Source organism: Accipiter gentilis, chromosome 31, assembly GCF_929443795.1.
Source record: "Accipiter gentilis chromosome 31, bAccGen1.1, whole genome shotgun sequence".
Taxonomy (NCBI): Eukaryota; Metazoa; Chordata; class Aves; order Accipitriformes; family Accipitridae; genus Astur; species Astur gentilis.
In genome coordinates, this window is record NC_064910.1 from 6,725,265 (window position 1) to 6,747,754 (window position 22,490).

At 44.0% G+C, this 22,490-nt stretch overlaps 1 protein-coding gene across 8 annotated transcripts in view; it reads right to left on the bottom strand.

Annotated features, from left to right (window-relative positions):
- Positions 1-22,490, bottom strand: part of IL1R2 (interleukin 1 receptor type 2) — a 37,829-nt gene that overhangs the window by 14,667 nt on the left and 672 nt on the right. The window contains exons 1-2 of one of the 8 annotated variants that reach the window (XM_049834568.1): positions 16,834-16,979; positions 8,863-16,738 (exon numbers count right to left, since the gene is read on the bottom strand). In XM_049834568.1, the coding sequence (XP_049690525.1) occupies positions 8,863-8,939 (77 nt within the window). In that variant the 5' untranslated portion in view covers positions 8,940-16,738; positions 16,834-16,979. Of the gene's footprint in view, positions 1-44; positions 100-8,862; positions 16,980-22,490 lie in introns of those variants that run through there. The other 7 variants (XM_049834567.1, XM_049834572.1, XM_049834571.1 and 4 more) reach the window with 7 other exon arrangements.

A 22,490-nucleotide genomic window follows, 5' to 3' on the forward strand; every position in this document is an offset into this window, starting at 1 on the left:
TTAGGGGAGGTTTAAATTCCCAACTTTTCATCAGATTCACTTACCTGTGCTTCTGCAGTCTTTCAGCCATTATCTTCTCATGAAAAGATAACACTGAAAATTGCTAGTGAGGACCTTATATAGGGTAGCTCAACACACAGCGGAAATCTCTCATTGCCCAATCAGATTTGTGTCAGAACCAAATGACATTTTAGAACCAACTTTCTTTCCTTCCGTAGAGTGAGGATGAGAGAAACGGAGACACAGAGAGAGAGAAAATGTGTATTTGGATTTCCCAAAAAAGGGGAAATGACTGCTAAATATATGACTAAATTTCCCTTTTTTCTGACGAACGGTAGTTTGCATGCACTCACATCTTCACATGACTATTTCACGCTCTACCTCAGATAAAAAATTCTCATGGGCAACAAAAGGTGTCCTGCAGCACAGTCAGCAGCTAAATAATTGCAATCTTCACATAATGTGGTTTAGCAAGTTCTGCATGGACAACATAAATCTTTTGTGATTTCCCAGATGGCTTGTGAATCACAAATGGGTTGATTCCCCTTTCCTTCCATAACATCTATCTTAGCATCACAGCTTACATTAAGGCTTTCTTTGCAGTGGAGTATTAAGAATTAACAGATAGAAGCAGATTATGGTATCCGGGCTCATGAGCAGAAGGGTTAAGAAATGAATTATGAATTATGGTTATGAATTGTGGCAGTGTTGGCCTCCACCTGTCTAGAAGAGGGTAATCTAGTGGCGGGCTTCACTCTGGAACCGGACCACAAGCCAATTTTTCCTGTGCCTTGTCCCGACACGTGATGCCTCCTGCAGGCAACCCTGCATTTCTTACAGCCTCTTGATCCCTCAGAGAGCGGCCGTCCTGCGCTGGCCCATCGCTCACCTGGGAAGGCAGCGTGTGGTGTCCCACTGACCTGCCACCGCTGGGGCCAGCACACGGGTCTCTGCTGGCAAAGCTCAGTAAAATATCTTCCCCTCCCCGGACTTCGTAAACCTCAGCTGAGCAGCCCTGGTGTGGAGCACTGGGGTCTTAGCCTAAGGCTCAGGCTTTATGGTGCTCCTACTAATCAAATAATGACCGAGTAATAAAAACAACATAGCTGTTTATTGCAGTAAGCATGGAAGGGTCTTATTTAACCCTGACATAATTCATGAACTTTTTCTTTAACTAATGACAGTTATACTAGAGACCCCAGAATATTGTTTGAGATGAAAATTTAGCAGATCTTGAGACCATGCTGCCACCTACTATGGAGAGAAGAAACATATAGATGATGATATCTATTATATACTGCAATCTTTGGAGTTCTGTCATATGCTTGGGTTGCACATATTCTTTTGAGCAGGCAAAATCCACTACATTACAACTTCAGTAAATAATAATAAAAAAATAAATCGGGAAGGCCCTTATTTCAATCTGTAATGGTCTATACAGTTTCTATATCCTGATCAACACAGTCATGGCAAGCTATCAGCCCCATGCATGGCTGCCTGGTTTTCCTTATCAGTTCTGTTATCTGTGAAGACGAAAAGCTGATAATGCAACTAAAGTTAGTTATTGCCTGTGGTGCTCCATCTTCTCAGCGAAAAGAACTATACGTTCTATGAGAACTCTGTGTTCCCATCTCTACTGATGCTAAACTCCCACATTTGGGCTATGAAACCACTGGTCTTCTGGAGCCCCCGTGCTTCATTCTGAGAATCTGACCTCACGAATTATAAAATTATTGCAGTCCTGCCTTTTCCAGTTCACTCTATGGCAACCAGGCAGAAGGGCTGTTGGATTGGGTGACCTGTGTTAGATTAAGTCTAAATTCAGGCTGTTACTATACGACTGACTTACGCAATAGAGGTGGGAGTCTCTAATGGTAACCCCAGTCACAAGAGCCAGACAAGTTCCCAGCAAATAACCCAGATGTTTCCCAGACTCAAGGAGAGCAAAACTGCAGGAAATGAGGTTTGACGTCTTTGAAAAGATTGTACCTACCAACTGCTGCAAACGTATTCTTTGCATTCACTGAGTAAAGCCACGCGACTGCAAGCTGTTCAATGAGCGGCAGAACTAGCATCACTTGCTTTTCTGGAGATCTGAGCCCCAAGCCCTTAACACCCCCATGCCCCTTCCACTTCCCTTTCCTTCCCCCCAGTTCATGTCCTTTGCTCCCACCTCACCCAGGAGTCATTTTTCTAGGTCAGGTACAGCACGTCCTTGGGCTTGCTCGCAACTACGCCGATGCCAACTGGTCAACTTGTCGTTGCCCATCAGCACGTGTAAGGATGGGGGTCTGCCCGACCTTCCCTCCACGAAGCAATGCTTTGGGTTTCCCATCTGTACACACCACCAGTGACCAATTTTCATCGCACTTTTACAAATCCGGGTTCTTGGAAAACACAGCCCCTTGGAAAATATAGATGAAGCAGGCTAAAGGCTTCAGAGTGAGTTTATAGTGCAATAACATATGCTGTCCTGCCTTAGAAAACTAAACTAAAACCAAATAACCACAGAATAGCAGTGCAGTTCCCACATAGCCTAATGTTCTCAGATACACCTAACAAGGATCAACACTTTTAATCAGCTTTCTTCAGAACAGCTCTGTCCTGGCTATCTTTTTACCCAGAAAATGTTCTGATCACATGCACCAGTACCAGGACCTTAAGTTAAAATAGTATATCTGGAGGTGCAAAAGTCTGTTTTAAAATAACTCAGGAAGAAATGAAAGATAGAGCAAATATTTTTTTAAGGAGCTGTCTGCTGAGAAGGCCATGTTGCTTTGTGGTCAGTTATTACTGAGTATTTATAAACAGAAATATGCAAGTCTAGCAGCTATATATATAGAGAGACACTCTTTTAGGGAAGCTGGTGTCATTCTGTGGTTTTGCTGTGCTGATGATTCATTTATACAGCTCAAGATGCTGGAGCATAGCTGTGAAATTCCTAAGTTGAAGACCAGTCTATTCTCCATATGTCTCACTCATTGCTCATCTCGCTAAATCTCTGTTTCCCACACCAGGGGTACACGCAGCTGCCTGGTCACATTTGGGTGGATTTTGCTCTCCTAGGACATCCCAATAAAATAACCAAAATCTCAAGTATTATTTAGCGTTCTGGCAGTTCGTTGCGACAGAGGCTTTGAAAAGGCCTCCGCAAGCAAGGTGTGTCTGTTCTTTATCCCTAGTCCATGGAAGGGGAAATGGAAATTCAGGCATCATGGAAGGGGGATAAGACCATTTCTATAAGGGACAGTTAAGGTGCCAGCTTTTTCTAGAGAATCCCAGGTTCTGCTGTCTGTCCTGGAGGAACTCATCCAAGTGGCTCTGTGGCTGATGATGTTTGGCATCCAGGAACTGCACTCCCATGGACTTGACTATTTATTCTGTTATTCGGTTTGGCTGACCCAGCTTCACGTAATTAAAAATAGGAGAAAATTTCTCTGGTTCACATAGGAATAAGGTGTCGAGGCATTAAGAAATATTGAATGTTGAAAGCTGACTGGCAAGCAGATGCAAAGTAAACCACAACTATTGTACCAACACATGTTCTTGGGCTTATTGATATGGGCAAATCTGGTTTTAATGATTTATAATGTCCTTGTGCACAGTTCCCAGATGGGCTCTTGGGGAGCACAGAAATGCAGAGGGAAGAAAAGCAGCTATCCAACTCGGAGAATCACCAAATAGATGGGACAGAAAGAGAAAGACTAAACAGAGGAATTAGCCCAATGCACAACAGATGCCAAGAATACAGGAATTTGCATGCTTATCCAGAGGAATAAGTGCTGTCATACACCAGTTGTATATAACTGACTAGGAGAAACAGGAGGAGATGGGCCAAGAGACATAGACGTTGTCACGAGGGAGCGCTTGTTTGGCCAGAGCAGTGACAGCTACCTTACAGATTGCCTTCCCTCTATGAGCTCCTGGGATTTCCATAGACCCTTTCCCTACAAAAAAAAAAAAAAACCAGGCAGGCCGTAAAGAATAACTACTATGTCAAGAGCTGGAAGGGGCAGGGAGGAGGAGACCCTCATTGTAGAAGTCAATAGGCTGCAAGGGACAAAGTAACGGCCAGAAAGGCCCAGAGCCAGCAGCAATGAGGCCAGAAGCACTTCGAGCAACAAAAAGAACCTCACCACAAATGGCGTTTGGGTTGCCCAAGGGGACTCTCCCTGCGTTGGTCATCCGTGATGTAAACATCACACCCATGTTTGCGATACCTGCCTGGAACACTGGAAGGTCTTTATCTTGCTCAGTAGTGCTGCACACAGACTGCTAGCAGCAGATTTAATTGTCAGTGCACAGACACGCAGCCATCGACTGGTGGAATAAAGAAAAGATTTCTAAAAAAGTGAGATTTTCTGGCTTTTTTTTTTTTTAAGGGAGAAAACCATCCTTGGGCACAGTCTACATGACATATGATGTGATGCAGACAAGCAGTGAAGGAGGATTGCTGCAAAGCTGAGTTTGTTGAAAGCTGTAGAGGTAAAGTGCTATGTCCGTCCCTATACACTGAACTGGAGAGAGGAATCTAAATTGCTAAACAGTGACAGTCTCACCGTCACCACATCCAAATGCCTCTCTAAAATTACACTAAAAGTGAAAAAAAACCCTCTTACTGCCCTTCCTTCTCCCGTGGATAAAATTATGTACCGATACGCCGAATCTCGGTCATGGTGCGTCAAACAATGGCTTCACTAGTGTAAAGCCTCAGATGTTGATAATTAACACGCTGCAAGGGAAATCCGTAGGGTCACCGCTGAAATACAAGCACAGATGCATGTGTCTTCTTTGCAGATCTGCAGATGATGACGGACAAGGCCAGCGGACCACAACTTGCAGCTCAGCTTGAGGACTTCCCCAAGCTACCAGCCATCCCTACTGCTTGGATGGAGTAAGCCTACAGCACACATTATCTCCCATGCCTCAGTGCAGGGCTTTGGGCAAAGCTGTAGCACCGAAATGGTCACCCACCGTGTCAGGGCTGACCGGTGGGGCTGACTGGGAGCTAACGATGCCAAGGAGAACAGCGAGCCACCATTTCCCACAGCTGTGGCATCTTCTCAGACCGCAAGTGGTGAGTCGGTCGGGGCGCTCAAACACACTAGAAAAAAGCAAACCTGAGATTGCGGAGTAGCCTTTTTTTCCCTCCGCTTCCAAAATCACAGTCTTTGCTTGCAATCAGGATCAGTCTTTTTATATATGAAGCAACATAATTTGCTCTCAGGCCTTGCATGTGAAAAGTGTAGAGGGATTTAAAAACACAGGAGTAATTACAAAGAGCCCATGGTAACAGTAGACAGGGGGAGGAACTGTGTCCAGCTGAGGAGCATGAAGTCATATAGAGTTACATGAGGCAGAACAACAGGGACAACTTAAGATGTCTAAATCAGTTATGGTGCTTGGCTTCAGCAGCCAACACAGCAAGCAGGGAGTTCCAGAAGCAAAGAGAAAAACAGATGACAAAGATTTTTGTTCACAATTGCCTTTTTGTTAGCTGAACTTAAATTTAATTGATAAAAAGTAACTTCATAGCTATGAAAAACAGTGACAGATATATGTCTTATGAATAGGGAAAAACTGAGCTGGTATGGATCATACGTTACTGTAGGTGTACTGGGAGGGTAATATTAACCGTCCATTTTTATTATATGTTCCTGAATGAAATCATTATCTCACCAAGAAGATGAAGTCATTTATTTAATGCAGGCAGTAAATCTTCTCATTTATCTTAGTTTTACTATCCTTCTGACACACAAGTATATTTCACGCACTTGTTTTAAGAAGCAGGAGTATGAAATACACTTAGTGGATACAGTTACCCAAGGTATTTCTTTCCTACGCCACTTCCTTGATGTGTAATTCATTATCACAGGAGTTGTGGGGGGCTGGGTGCAGGACACAGTGCAAAACATATGAAAGTGCATATGGTATAGAAATAAAGACACCAAAGTTTCAGTTGTACTTAGCATTCTTCCTTAGTACTTGTCCTGTGTTTAGTGTCACAATGGTCAGCAATTCTGACTGGTGTCAGGAGCTGCTTGAGAAAAAAAATAAGACAAGGTAGACTTGTTCTGGCTCAGTGACATAACGGAAAAGGGGGTTACAAATAAATGAATAACAAATAAAGAGATGCAACAGGTACTGCTTCTCAACGGGGGAAAAAATCAGTGTATTTGAAAACAGAAATTAGGAGATATCAAGTCAGTTCAGAAGAAAAAGAGTCAATATCAACATCACTGTTCTCCTCCTACGGCAACCTAAAGTGATGCTGCAAGATCACATTTGCTTGCAATAAGGATGAGGTAGGCTTAGTCTTTCTCTTTATTTTCTATTTACCTCTTCGGTTGGTGCATATACACTGTGAAGCACTAAAGAAAGTAAAATTTTGTACCATTCATTCAGGTTAATGAACACATTCAGTTTAATAAAAACAGTTACCGTCAGCTGAGCTTGGAGAGTTCTGTTATATTCATACCGGCTGACCACGGAACAGGAGTACAAATACACACAGGGCAGCAAAACTAATCTCAGGAGGATTTCAGCCTCCAAATGCACTGAGCTAAGCCCTTCTCCAGCACATGATGTTCTGTACCAGCTGAAAAGGGAACTCATCATTTCAGCAACTGGTTTTTAAAGATTTGGGGAAGATTTTACACGTGATGGGAAGTCAAGACAATATTTAATGTTATTTGTTTAAATCATTGCTATCAATTCTATTTTGAAAAGAAAAAGAAGGGAATTTATCAACAATATTGGTTTGCTATGCAAATTTTCCTTAATCACAAGCTGGAAGAGTGTTTATTTGGACTTAGTTAATTGGAAGTAGGGAGAACCCAACATGAGGGTTTACCATTTACAGGAAATTTGGTTCACTTTAGTGAAAGATTGCAAGGAAGTAGTGGGGTTTGCCTTCTGAACACCCCTGGATTGAAAGCTCCCTTCCCAACAAAACTGAGATTCATGTTGGTCCTTCTGGGTGTAGCTTCCAGGATCTGTTATTTGGGGCATTTATTTCACTGGGGACCCAGAAGAGCCCTGCACTTACTTTAAGGACAGCTCATAAAATCTGATGATTCTCATAAGTGCTCAGCCATTCCCCTTGTCTTCACGGAAAGCTGAAAGATCTCAGGACCTTTACAAGTTACTATTTTGATTAACGTACAAGTTCTTGTGCATAGGCTTGCCGGGGAGAGTGGTTTTGGCAGGATGTATGAATAATTGATATGGCCCTTGGCTTCATACCATAGTTACGGGAAGAAAAGAAAAAATGGGGAACTGAATTTAACCATTTAATACCATCACGGTACGGCAGCGCTGTTTGGAACCTTTAACCATCGTCGGCTCCCCTGAAGTTGCAACTGGCCAGCTCTGCGCAGCAAGGACACGGCACTCAGCAATAGGGAATCCTGCTGCTCCTCAGTGGTTCAGAGCTGCTGCCTGTTTCACGACATTTTTATGAAACTGGCCTGAGATGAGAGGGTTGTAATTGCATGTCCCATGCAGAAGTCCCAGGATCTTTTGCTGGATTTTAAAACAGCTAAGGGAAATCCTGGAGATAAGTAAGGAGGGACATACTCCTTGGCACTCCAGTGGTAATTTTTAGACTCATTAGAAACTCTCTTTCAGTATGTAGATTGAGACAAAGAGAAAGAAAGAAAAAAAAAAAAAAATAGAGACATACACGTATCCATACATGGAGAATTATAGAGGCTGCCACCTGCTGAGAGGAAAGGGTTGTATTCCAATTGCAAAAGTCCCCAAAAGAAGGGTAGAAATGAAAGCCCTGCAGGGTTTCTGTTCCTGCTCCTCTGTCTGGTTTTTTCATTGCCCCATGCAATGAGGAACAGCTACAGGATGCTGACTGTGCTCGCCAGGGGACAGCAGAGTAATCTGGCCAAAACTGCTTAGTGTAAACTGGCAAATGTTTGTGGAAACTCAAAACTATGTTACAGCAAAACACCAGCCAGAAAAAGTTTACTTAGTAATAACACCGCTAATAGCATTTTAGTGAAGCTTACATGTATAGCGAGAACCCGACGCCTACATTAAAAGGTATTTACTTTGTGTAGTTCTACAACATTAAAAAATTCAGTAGCAGCAAAGCTGTGTCATTTTAGTTCAAAAATCCATTAACGAGTTTGCTGGTGATACCATGTTTATTAGAGGCTGACAGTATCTTGCAGGGCCCCTGCAGCTAGGCATTCACGGAGCCATCAGACCTAGGATGCCACTCTCCAGAGCTTGCTCAGACCACTTGTCTCTTTGTCTTAGGATAAATTTACTTCTTCACTTTCCAGAACCACTGCTATAATAGAAGAGAATGATTTTTCTAGTATATCCTCAAATCATCAAATTATTTCTGAAGGCTTGGTGGAACAGAGGAAAGGTCTGAGATTTTCTGGCACTGCATTCTGCCAAAGGGAGATATGCAGTATTTTCTTAACGATGTAAGCAGCCCCCGGTGTTAACACTCTACTTAAATGAGCGTTTCAAAACCTTGTAATGTTGTAATGAAGAAAAGTGCCTGGCAGAACTGTTCCTTGAGGCTGCACTTTCTGAGAAGATGAAGAAACAGCACCTTGAGGAAAGGATTTTGTTACTGTGCCAACTTCGATGTTTTTGAAAGAGTGGTTTTCATCGGAAGTTGGTGCACGGGAGGAATAATGAACTAAAGAGTCTGTGCTTTCAGCAGGGCTTATGCCTGACTCAGGATTTGTCATGGGTAAATTCAAGTTGCTTCGGGTTCAGCTGTTTCACGTTCAATAAACAAAATGCAGGGTTTGCAAACCCTGTAGCATTTCATGCACGTTATCAAGCCCCTTTCAGAAACAGATCTTCCTAGACAGGGGACAATTTTACCTGCAGCAAAGTGGATGTAAATTCATCCGCACCTGGAGCCAAGTTCTGCTGTTCCTCTGACGCGTGTTCTTGTCCATCTCTTAACCTGTTCTCCTCCAGAACCCTCACCTCTCTGCAGACCTCTGTCCTCCCAGCGCCCGTATCAGTGGTGCCCAGGCTGCTGTAACCAGATCAAATATTTAGATGGGGGACTTTATTATCCTTTGCTATTAAAAGAAGCTTTATTTTGTACAGACGTAACTTACCTGCTGATACAGCCACAGTAAAAGGTAGGTCATGAGCAGAAGTAGGGCTGGGACACAGAAGATGGACCGTGCACAGAGTGGTACAAATGCAGGAGAGACTGTTGTTACCATAAGGAATTCAACTGGATCATTCTCCACCTTTGCACCACTGCAGAAAGGCCTCAGCCACGTACCTGGTTCATTCCTGAAAGCTGCCCACATCACAGCCAGCAGCTCTCATGATATGAAGATGTTTGTCAGCAATGTTCAGCCTTGAACACAAGACCCTCTCTTTACTTTTCTGTCCTGCCAATGCATGCTTCATTGTGTGCATATATACACCTATGTACCCACTGCAGCTTATTCAGGAAATAGTTTACTCTTTTGCTAGCAAAAAGCTTTGTAAGCCAAGAACAAAAGGTGTTCTGGACCTTTGGGACATCGGGAGAAAAAGCAACACATATATGTATGGGAAAAATCTTCTTAATAAACAAAGTAGTAGAAAAGACCTCCAGATCTTCTAAAGACCCTGTGACCCTTCAGAGGCCATCCAACAGTCAGGCATCAGGGCTTGCAGCATCACAGAGAAATATCCATGGCAGCTGGCATATCTGAAACCATGAGAACATCAGAGTAGTCACAGTAGGTCAGACCAAAAGTCCATGTAGCCCTACATCTGGTCCTGACAGTAACCTGCAGCCAGTGTTTAAGGAGACATAAGAACATGGCAGACGTAGTGTGACTTTTCCCCCTTCTACTTTCTGGCAACCAGCAATTAAGGTCTTTCAGAGCCTCCAGAAAAGATTGAGCCCAACATCACCTGGCTTCCAGGAATCTGGAATACCTCCAGCCTCTAGCCCTGACTGTATCCTCCAACTGCCAACTATTCTCTGTGTTATCAAGTAGCTAACCTTGCTGTAGGGGATGCAATTCCAGGTCCTCTGTCATTCTTGCTGCCCATGTGTGTACATTTTGTAATTTTATACCCCACTCAAGGTAGGACAGCCAGAACCACACGTATGCGTAATATGAACTTTAAAAGTTCTGTAACGATATTTTCTGTTCTGCCCCTTATTCTCTTCCTATCGGCTGAATCCAGGACCATGCAGGCCCAGAAGTCTAGCCGTCCCTAGTCACAAACAACTTCCCATTTGCCACTTCGGCTTAGTGCTGGGCAAAGGCACGTTATGGTGGCATTGCACATTCTCCTGTCACGTAACATCATCAGCTACGAAGTGAGTTAGCAAACAACAGACAGCAAATTTGCAAAGAGCAAAGTCTACGTGCAGGCGTTCTCACTTTGGCAGGCCATTGCAGCAAGCTCTTCCCAAAGCCCGAGGCAAGTGGCTTTTGATGTACTGGGGGTCTTTCCCCGCCATCCAATCCCTCTGACTCCCAGCACTGCACCCCTGTGCCTGCTTTTGGTTGACCCATCTCCAGAGGTAGGACTAGCTGATTGCTTCCATCTTTCTCATTACCTTCAGATTTAGCTACTTGCTGGTCCCCCGTTTTTACGCCTGACTGCAAAGACCATGAAGTACATCAAGGCTTTCTCCATGCAAGGAGGCAGAATTTGAAAAAGGCACCCATTTGCAGGACCGGTGGAGTTGCAGGAATGACACTGGTGGGCCCAAGGTGTCCTGTGCTTTCTAGGGCACTGTGCAGAACATGCACAGTTTTCCTGAAAACATCCAGGATGGCAGTGGAGCAACGCTTGATGGGACAGCTGACCAGAACACACAACACTTACTGGCAATCTGTGTTCATGCAGGACATAGTGAAATGCAACCTATGGACACTGATTGCAGAACAAAACGTACCGTACGGGCACTACTCATGCAACCATATGGAGCTCCAGCACAAATAAGCAGCTGGAAATGTAGATACGCCCCCAAGAGCAACCTCATGTTTGAAAACAATTCAGCCCTTGCATCCGTTTGATGCCAAACCTCATGCTTTGCACTCTGGCTCATGAAGTTGTAGATCTCAGGTTTTCTAGGTGAGCGAGGTAGCCGTAAGGTACCCAGAGTTCACCGGACAAAAAGCATCTTATTACTACTCCAGTAATAGGAAGACACGCTTGTGAAATAAGACCCTTGTGACCGTGTTTACTTAGGCAACATCTTCGTGCAAGTATTCATTGATCCGTTGTCCCCGGGGGCCATCCCAGATTGCGTGCCGCCTGCCCTGTTCCGGAAGAATTGCCACACATCGAGAGGCTTCAACTTGCTTCCTCTTTACAACTTTGATAAGTTTACTGTTCACTTGACAACAAAAAGTTCACCCTGGTTGAACTGGTCCAGTTTTCAACTGGAGCAAGTCAGCAATGCTGGGGAACGAGATGAGAGGAAAGCACCCGAGAACAATTAGAATTCTCTTCTGGAAATACGTCCTGGAAGATACCAAGCCAAATGGCCATTCTAATCACTCGTGTCTTAAAGTTTAATGTGGCCTGCTGCTGTACGTTTTCAAATCTTTCTGCAGTCCCTAGGATACAGGAGTTTGGGAATCCTGGCTCAAATTACTAATTATGACATTCTGCAGGACATCTGTTACAACTAACATTACCTGCATGTTTTTTCTCCTATCGAGTATGACAAGGAATCTGTTCCACATTGTGGCATGCTTCCAAGCTGCATTTCTCCAATTTTGTTGGATGTGGGAAGTGTTTCCTTTTGATGGCCTCAGTCATCACTGCCCTCTACACAAAAGTACAGAGAGCCACAGCACGGCGGTTAATGTGAATGGCAGGCACATCAATATTGCCCTAAACATGACCCAGAGTTCTTGTTAGCTAGGCTGGGTGGTAGCATGACCTGCTCAACACAACAAGGTATCAAGGCAGAACGTTGGGTTTTTTACAAAAATTATACACCGAGTTTCCTATATGACATTTCCTTCCAGCAGCTGGAGTGGAAGGAATATACTGTTCTATAATGATTCCTCCTGGTAAGGTTATGAATATTGAATCAGTGGCTGTGCATCCATCCAAATCTGTGTTATGAACGCCAGTACAGCAGGGAAGGCAGCTGCAGGAGTGGACACACAGTGCGATTGGTATTTCACTTACCTCTCCTTTCAGAACTGGCTCTTCACTCTTCTTCCATTACTTTGGAGTTTTTTTCATGGACTCTTCTTCCAATTTGTCGAGTTTGAATATGTGACACAAAATTAATGTTTTCTAATGGGTGGTCTTGTACTTTTTTGGTCCACTGCCAGTTTTCTTTTTGTGAAAAATTTAATCAACATTTCAACAAAAAGAAGCTCCGAAAATAGCAGTTCCCTTCCCCATCTGTGATACACAATAAATATTCATTTTATCATGTATCCAGAGGTTTTTCAGGTGCACTAGAGACCAAAACAACTTGAAATATTTTCCCATTTGAATATTAAAGAAAAACATACATTTACACCAAATATAGCCCTACTTATTTCAGGAGGAAAAAAACCTAAAAAATATCTAGGTTTCATGAAGGTTTTTACAGATCTTTTTTATTCTACAAGGTTAGCAGTGTTCAGTTAAAGTACATTCTTCTTCCTCAGTTCATATAGTATATCTTAGTATCTACCAAAAAGACAGCTGGTACCCATCTGTCTGTGCACAATGGCACTTACACTGCTAATTTAATTAGCTCTGTTTTTAGCTGCTTGTTCCCTCCTCTCCTTTCACATATCACACACTGTTCACTTCAAGGATGCCATACTTTTTTTAACTATGTCTCAAATACATCACTTTTTAAAAATAATTCCCAACAGTGATGAAACAAATATGTTTCGGCCCATCAGTTTAAAATTTCAACACACCAGCACAGACTTGAGGAGGAAAATAAGTCCATTAATCCGTCCACAGACTCACACAACCTTATGCAAAAAGGTTAAATAGAGATGACCCAAACTGAGACATTTGGCCTAAACAGCCTTAAACCTGGGGACTGACAAAATCTAACCCTGTCTCAGCACTGCACCAGCCAAAGGGGGAAACCTCAGTCAACCATGACCAAACGGGTTTGCTCAAGTCTCACCAGCTCTTGTTGTGCAGCCTGAAAAATTCGGACATATTCTCTCAGCGAGGAAAAGTCTAGGTCTCTAGACGGGGGTTTTTTCAGCGGCATTTTAATTTCCCTGCAGTATCTCTTAAATATCATAAGTAAGCTTAATATCGGGTGTTTTTCTGCAATGAAAAAGCAATATAAAAATATAAAAAGTAAAGCAATATAAAAAGTGCAATGTATCTATGTGAAAAGCTACTGACATTTACACTTGTGCTATTTTAATATTAACTTGTGAAATCATACACTCGTATATTTACAGCACTTGAGAAATAACAGACATGCTAGTTACTACACCTGGAGATCAGAGACTTAGCAGGGAACAGAATACAAGTTCGTTGTGGCTCAAGGGGACCCTTCTGGTAAATTATAGCAAAATGGACTACAAACCATCTGTTTCAAATCATGAAGAAATCCAACTACCAATGCATTCTGCTGAAAGCAGAGAGGGTTAGCCAGCGTTTGGGTGCTGTAGTACGCTGTGAACAACGCATCGAGTCAATACGTCAAGAGCTCGCCTGCTCTCCTCAGCAAAATTAGACACCATGCCTTTCCAAACTGGATGGATCTGACACTCAAATCGTAACTCGGCTGAAGTAGGCTGAAGCTTTAAAGTGTAGTGGTGAGAATTTTAATCTCTTAACAGATGCAGACACCTAAATGGGTCCCTAACACATGCAAATGATAGCACTTAGACAAAAACTTCGGGGGTTTTGGTGGTTCGGGTTTTTTTGAAGGGACAGAAAGAAGAATCTAAAGGAGAAATTAAGATGTCTCCAGTCTTACCCAATGTTCCTTTTAGAGGCTGATCCCCACCTGCTTCTGCAGGCAGTGTTGTCCCACCAACCTCAGAGAAGTATGAAAGGGAAAATAACAAGGAGCCACAAGTGAGTTTGCACGGTTAACAGCGCGCTCTCTTGAAATTTCCTGCCACAATACATCTTAAAAATATATAGTAAGGAGATGACTACATTCCGTCAAAGGGGCTAAGACCGTACATTTAAAATGTACTGTATTTCTACTGGAAAAGGATTGCTCCCTGCTATCCATTACTCGGAATTTACCTGAACTAATCATCAAAGCAGCAGTATAGCAGTGACCTCAAAGGTCCTTCCAGGAAAAGCCTCCCTACTTTAGGAAAAGCATAACAGAAATCCTAAGTGCTAGAATTAATCGAACTGCTTTTTGACTGTGGGTAAATGAATTTATGTTTTTCATGGAGGCCTTTTGAGAATAGGCTTAAATGTTAAAATCTTATGAATCTGAGAATAAATACAGTCATCATTAAAACTTTCCAAGATGAGATTCACAGCCTCTTCGTACCTGCATGCTACAAACACCACACACACTGATAACAAAACCACCAGCCCCAAGCAAGTCTCAGGTCTCCATGGCCTGTATGAAAACTTTAACTCACAGTAAGCAATGAAACCTTTACATGAGATGTGAACCTCTCTAGACTGTGGCTCGAAGTTGGCTATCTTAATGTGCTCATCAAAAAAAAAGAAAAAAAAAAGAATGTGAAATATTTGCAACATGCAGAGTGGTCAAGATGCTGCAGGAAGCAGAATTTGTGCATCATGATTTCAAGTATTTACACGCACAGCATCGATGTTACTCATTTGACAAAGGCACACTTTGGTCTTTTATCTCTGACCCATTACAACCTCCCCAAAATATTTACTGGCACTGCTTCTGCAAACTTCCCATCTTTGAGCATCTCCCAATTTATTCTCATTGCACAAAACTCCCACGAGAACCTATCCTGTGTGCCAGCAAGCACTCAGCATCCGTGCTGAGAGATACAAACTCAGCCCAGATATTACTGGAAGGAAACTGGATGCACTTTGCTGATGGTCACCTCTTCACAAGAATGGTGTTTCCTGGAGTGAGATTAGAACTTGCAAAATGGGCTTGCTTAATAGCACCGTATTTCAAATCCAAAAGGAACTTCTAGGCCTTTGCATTTGGTGTTTGAGAAATGTTGGCACAGACAACGCTTTCCAGAGTAAGTAGTGAAGACGACTATTACAAAACTTCATTAGTCAAGCCTCAGTTACCACAGTCAACTTGAAACCAAGTCACGTACGTGAAAATACAGCATTTGCTGATATACATTTTGCAAACAGATGGCCAATTTAGAAGCAAGATTTGGATTTGGCCTGTTCAAAACCTCTTCTGCAGCTTCATCCCTTGGTGCAAATGCTCTATTACTGGCACAAATTTCCGTATTAGCCCAAAGCTGTCTGATTAAATCCTAGAGCATCTCCCCATCTTGGGACAGTTTGCACTGGGATACATGCACAGTTATACACTGCAGTACAGAAAAGCAATCCCAGTATCAGAGTCGCCTCTTGGCTAGAAGTAGCAATAGCTGCATCCACTGAAACAATCTGCTGTGTGTTGCTTCAACCCATTACACTGCAAGACAAACATTGCTTTGGGCAGGAACAGAAGCATGATAGCTACATAAGAAAGGAAGGAAGGACAGGCAGCAGAAAAAAAAGGAGCAGAGAAACAGAGGAGGGAGTGGGACTAATAACACTTCTCCAAATAAGACTGAATTTACAGCTGCTGCAAAAACACAAGCCCCTCAAACTTCTGAGAAGTTAACGAGTCCTGCAGGCCCAAAAGGCACTGTTGCCAGAGGGAAGAAAGCTGCAGATGCAGCCAGGTGTGGGATGATCCAAAACAAGAGGTCTCACCGAGCCGTGGGATCTGCTGCAAGGAGCTTCCCCCAGCTGGTGGCACCCAGCTTGGCAAGCCCCAGGGTGCAGGACCAGGTGTAAAGCCTCCCCAGCCTCTGCATCCTCCAGCTGTGGGCCACATCTGTGGGCAGCATCTGCCCCCAGCTCCGCTGGCGTGCAGTGCCTGGCCTCTCCGCACCCTCTCCCAGGGGTGTCGAGAGAAGAACTTGAGCTCTTGTGTACTTGGCCTCGCCATGAAAACGTCTCCCAGACACTGGGAAATCACGTCTTCTTCTACCGGGTGCCATTACTGCAAAGGAATGGGAAGAAGACCCAGGAGCCATTTTAGCCATTTCAGCAATGGGAATGAGAACATGATGCTCTCTATGTCTAGAAATAAAACCAAAACCGAAAGGGTTGGTTCTATTTATAGAAGTGAGGCAAAACCAGATCAACAACTTCACTGTGTTCATTTTCGTGACCTCTCGCTCTTCTTCCTACTCTCTGCGGCAGAGCTGCCAGGGGGAACAACTCACTACAGCCGGTCCTCGGAGTCCCCAGGGCACTGAGTAGCAAAAGCAGATCCCTCACCCCAGCCTAGGCCACCCACTCTGGCAGTCCCACCTACGGAGACCCCCAAAACCCACGGGGTCTAAGAGCACATCACCACCTTCCACGAAGAGGGCCAGCAAAGGCCCAGGTGGGTTTGCTGGTGTCAGTCTGGCCAGGCCCCCCATCAGCAATGGCTCCAAAGGGTCTGGTGAGGGACGGTCATCTGTCCTGCAGGAGCAGAAATCAGCAGGTCCCAGGCACAGGGATGTCTGGGGGGGCGTCCGCTCCCTTGCCTTGGTGTGCGCAGGAACTCACAGACGGGTTGGAAGTAGCTGCGGTGCAATCTCTGGCTGTAATGTGGTCACTGGGTGCGTAAAAATCGGAGAGCAGAAGATGGAGTTCACCGCCTTCCACCAGTAGAAGGCAGCTCTCTCCATTGGCCGTTTCCTCACAGTTCACCTGAATTAACTTTCGTTGTCCTGAGGTACCTGGAATGCCGTTGACTTGAGAGGAGCAGAGATTTCCAGATTTCTTTTGGTGTACACTCCATCCAAATTCCTGCAGAATCCAGATTCACAGATTTCACTTCCAGACAATATTTCTGACTGGGAGAAACCCATAAAAGGGAAAGTTTTAACTGTTAGTCACTCTCTAGACCCTCCATTCTGACTGGTCTTTTAGGAACAAATATTCTGCTGCAATGAATCTCAGCTGCAAACTGATCCCGGGGGATCAATATATCAGCTCAATCTCAGTTAAGCAACACAATTGTGAGACATTCTCTGTGGAAATGTGAACAACAGTGCTCAATAACACTCTGATTTGTAGGCACAAGCACACGTGCAACAAGGAGCACAAGGGGATCTACTCCTTTTGCCCGCACGCTGCGGCGTGACGGGTTGTGCCCACCTCCCATGTCATCAGTGATGTAATGAATTGCTCTTTAAAAGCCCCCAAGCAGAATTTGTGGAAAAATCTATTTTGCACTGTCTTCACAAAAGAAGGATCAAGGTATGCACCTTGCGCTTTCAGGCAGAAGACACGTGTTTAAAGGCAGTGAATAAATCATCTTCCAAAGACAAGCTTGAGAAACAGGCACCAGAAATCAGGGCCTCGTTATAGACACTGGTTTTATAGCATAGCCCAACCACCCTTTTTTCATCCTTTTCAGCCTAAACCTCCCTTTGTTCTACCGGGCACATGTTTTTCCTTAGGAAACAACCAGCTTATCTCCTCTCTAATTAACAGTCATTGGCCACAAGCTCTCTTTTCCCTCCGTGAGCTGGAGACACGGTCGGCTGAACTCAAAGGACGTGTTCTCCGCTTGTGTTTAGCGTACCTGAGGAAGGGCTTACGGGCTTGGCAGAGCCTCCGAGTTCTTGTTGCTCATGTTGATGCCACCAAATCTCAGTTATTCTAACAAAAACCACCACTCGGAAGCACCTACCCAAAATAGGTGCGACTGGCACTTGTTTGTCCCCGAGTCCGCGGCTGAGAGCTGTGGGTGCCGTGGCCTGAAGGCAACGAGGAGCTTCTCACCTGGGGCAGGTAGCGAGGCATTCGGCACCTCACGAGCGAAAACTTTGGCCAAGTGGACAAAACATTGCTTCAGTGCTTCATATATAAATATCACAGGGGGGCTATGCATTCTCCGTCTCAATCTTTTCCTTTTTAATCAGAAAGTTAATTTGCCATTTAACTGATACTTCCCATGGGAAAAAAATGCTAGTCTTGTGAAATACAGGCACTCTGATCAAGGAAGGCGAGAGGTAAATTTTGTCTGAGGTCAGTTTGACCGAGACAGAGTATTTTGTTTAATTGGTACACTCTGAAATACTTAATCGATGCCATAAAATTTATAAAGCGTTTACCTATCAGCACCTATCAGCATTTTGCTTTTAAAATTCTCTTCCATGACAAAATCCAACCTTTTGTTCCTTATTGCAAGTTAGGATAACAGAATTAAAAAAAAAAAAAAAAAAGCTTCTAATGATAACCCTCCCTCACTTTACAGGAATGTAGAGAAGTTCATTAGTATTTGTGAACCGTACCAAGTTGATATAATTTATGAGAAAATGAGCACTTTGGATGACACCAAGTAAGATATACATAAGGCTCCAAACTAATTAATGAAGATAAACAGAGTTTTTGAACACTTACCCCTCCCATGAGCACCATCTGTTGTAGAGTGAGTACGGCACTTCAAGAAAAGTCTATAAATGTACTTAGATGCTGAGCAGTAGTACAAGGTGTCTGGGTTAAGTTAGGAGTTAAACCCTGGTATTTTCCATTTTTTCAGCATTTCTTTTAAGGCCTTTTTCTAAAGGTTTGTATTACAGCATCAACTGGTTACGTTACGCAAGGCAGCACACAAACACACGCAGTGGATGGCAAGCCCTGCCCCGAGGAGCTCAGCATCATGCCAAAAGCGTTAAAACCTCTGATGGGATTTAGGTACCTAAGCCTAAGCATGCAGTTCCCTTCCAGATGTCCAAGGTATCTGAGACACCCCCATCACCCCAGGAACCCCAACACTTCCGCAGCAGCAGCTGGAAGCCAGCCAGGATACCAAAAGGCACCCACATTTTAGGGACTCCGAGTATTCCCTCTGCAAATGCCCCTGTAATTAGGGGTCATCCGTAGAGAGACAGTGCTGGGAGCAAACCTAGAATTCATTTCCTCGCCCCTTTGGTGCGGGTTACTATGCCATAAAGGCAAAGTTAACCTGAATTAATTAACCTGGATGCTTCTAACATCCGAGTTTGTACATTGGTTACTCTCCAGCTGCAAAGTCTTCTGTGCCTTAAAACGGGGAGAAGGCGTCCCGCTGCCTTTCCAGCTCCTCGTTCGTGTGCCGCTGCCACCTCAGGTCTCTGATTTCACCAGCAGAACTACTGGTCCTTCACACACCACACCTGCTCATGGATCAGCTGCTCGCCTGAAACGTTTTACAAAGGGCCTCTGAAGGCAAGGCGACGTCAATGTCATGTCAATATTGTAAACCGCAACTTTTCAACGGCCGATTTCCAGGTTCAGCCACCTCAGCACTGTGGATGGAACCAAGAACGCTGTTGCCCGCTCTCAGCTGTGCCATCCTTGCTCTGAATTGGAGGCCTGGATTTCCAATTTACCAAATCACTTCATCTTAAGCATGTGAAGAACTCCGTTGAACCTGATTGCTGGCTTACATGATTGGCAGTAGCCATGGGTTTATGCACTTCACTGAACGTGAGTTTAAACGATGCCACTGAACAGCTGTGTGACGTGAAATAAATCGCTTCATAAAAATCCCTGGTGTTTTCACTAGTGTAAAACCGAGATCTGTCCCGCTGGCACAGTTTGAAAAGCACTAGAAAAATGTTTTTATCTGAATGGCAGATAATAGATGAATTCATGCTTAACTTGCATTATTCCATTTTAGAAAAATTAGTTTAAAAAAACCCTATCATAGCAGCACAGTAATGATAATTGCAGCTTAATTACCCATAACTGATTCTTTATGCCCTGAAATAATTTATTCTCCTTTTATACTTGTCTCTGATATCCATTAGAGTCATTACAACTGTGAGTCTGTAATTACATACTTTGCATTTTAACATTCTATGCCAGTTTGTGCTCCCTTCTTATCTTTCAGTTAATTTCATTACCGAAACATCAAGAAAATTTCCATACAAATTTTCTTGTGATTTGATTGGGGTAGGTTTAGGACTTAATGAAGCCCAGCGAGCCAGTTCTTAGGACAAAGCTTCTGTACGTGCACACAAGTCTGGCTCTGCCAGCTGCTCTGTGTCGTCTGCACCATGGTAGGATCCATTGCTAGAAGTCTGCCTTTAGGTTTGGGACTACATTTAAGCATTAAATGGTGGAAGTCAGGACACAACTAGGGGCTCGGGAGAAAGGAGGTTAGATTACGTCTATGTTACGTTCGAAGTTAAACAAATGCTTAAGCCTGCAGTGGGGTTGACAAGGCTCTTGACAAGGCTCTTCTAGGAGGACCCAGGTCCACTTTCTGCCTCGTGGCACCACCAGTAGAGACACAGGGTTGCCAAAAGCCAGGCCCCCTCCTTGCTGCAGGTAAGCACGCTCTATGCCATCTACATGCATGCGTATGCTCAGCACCGGTGAAAAATTTGGTAAAATCACTGCAGCAAAACAGAAGAGGAAAACGTGAATTCCCTCTGTGCTTTGCTTTCTCACAGGTCTAGCCTTGCTAACGGCTTTTTGTCTTAATTCCCAAAGGTTAGGAAGTATCTGGCCCAGGAAAGCAACCGTGTGGGTTACACTCTGTTGCCTTCATCAAACACCAAGGTAGCCCAAGGGGCTAAGAAGGTTTAATGGTTGAGGGGAAAGGTCTCAAACTAAAACCTCCGCTTTCTTACTGTCTCTCTGACTCACTAAAAGCTCCCAAACACATAATTTACTCTGTTCCGTCTTTCAGCTTTGCCTCTTTGTAAGACTAGAGTCTTGCCAACTATACCGACGGGACTCTACCGAAAACTGTCTGCAATCTCCCCGTGACAAGAGCCGAGGCAAACAGTATTTTACAATCCCTTCATTCCAACAGTCGTTTCACAGCCAGAAAACCAATTCTTCTATGGCTAACATGGCGTGGGCAAAATTGCTTAGGAGATGCAAATATTAAAATAAAATGGAAGTGTGGCAATGCCTTTTAATGGACAAATTACGCTGAGTGACAAATATGAGGTTGTGCAATAAAAATTTCACACAGAGAGCAAGTAAAATTTGAGCTATGTGCAGCAGTTGGAACAAATCATTCTGACTTTCCCATGCCACATATTCACCCCATAGAACCACAAGAGCCTGAGAATGACACGTTAAAGTGAATTTCCTCTTTTAATTTAACAAAGGAAAAAAACCCTGTCATTTCCTCAGCTGGAATGGGTATACTTTTATTGAGTCAGAGATTTATCTTCTTAAACAACAAAACACCTTCCTCCCTCCTTCTCTTCCTGGTTTATTATTGTTTAGAAACATGCGTGGGATAAACCAGAGAGAAAAGAAGGAGTAAGTATTTCTAGAACAGAGTTTTTACCCTTTATCAGAGCGTATGCTGCGTGGAGCCACAGGATCATGGAGTGAAAATTAAGTGACTGCAATTACCTTTAATTCCCGCAACCAGTAATCTCCACAGCAGTCCACGCAGCAATACCGGCGCCTGACCCTGCATTGCCACAGCTCCCCGAGCAGCACCAACACCGCAGTGTGTTAAAAAACCTCTTAAAAAAAGGAGGTTAAGTCAAAAGAAGACAGTTGTTACCAGCCTTCCCGTCTTTTAACGGGTTGGAAATAGGCCAACAGCTGGGTGCTGGAGCTCAGCAGTGAATTTGCGCATACTGGAAGAGAGCTGCAGCCCACATTTTTACAGCTGCTGGGCGCACACTTGTGTCCCTTACGTGCACCCAAACAGCCTGGCAAGCAAAGGACACCCCTCGCCTGCAGCTGAAATCCTGGCCATAAAGCACGTTCCTCCTGTGGCAGAAGAAACCTCACAGTTAAGTTCCTGGGATTGCTTCCCTGCTGGACTGCTTGGGATTTAAGGGCAAAGTAAGAACCAGCAGCAAGTAAACCAGGTTGGCCATGACTAGTGCTTACGGAATCCTGCACAAGCACCACGGCACATCTCAGTGCTGATACTTCTTTAGCCATGTGGGAAGAAGAGAGAACGAACTTTGGGCTGAGATGCTGGAGCTTACGGGTGGGTAACAGGGCACTGGACACTGAGGTGGAAATGCATTCGCATTGCTAATAGCAAGTTTGTTGCCTTGGACCATTTTGATACAGCAGGGTCCCATGTTGAATGCACGGTGCAGTCCCCTCTCCGCCGTAGGCTCTGTTCTTGCATTTGAAGAAGTTTCTCCAACAACTTCAGTCTCGTTAGCAATATTGCAGTCCTCATCCCAGACCATGATATAGACACAAGCAGAAGAATTAACAAGCTCTCTGCACAAAAGGTGGCAGCCCACAAAACTAGACTTTCCCCCCTTCATACAAGGTCCTATACTATCCTAATGCTCTAGCACGTGTCTTTCAGCAAAGCGACCCCCCAAAAAGGGTTGCCTATTCTATCTTTCCTAATTTGCAGGGTTTTAACTTCA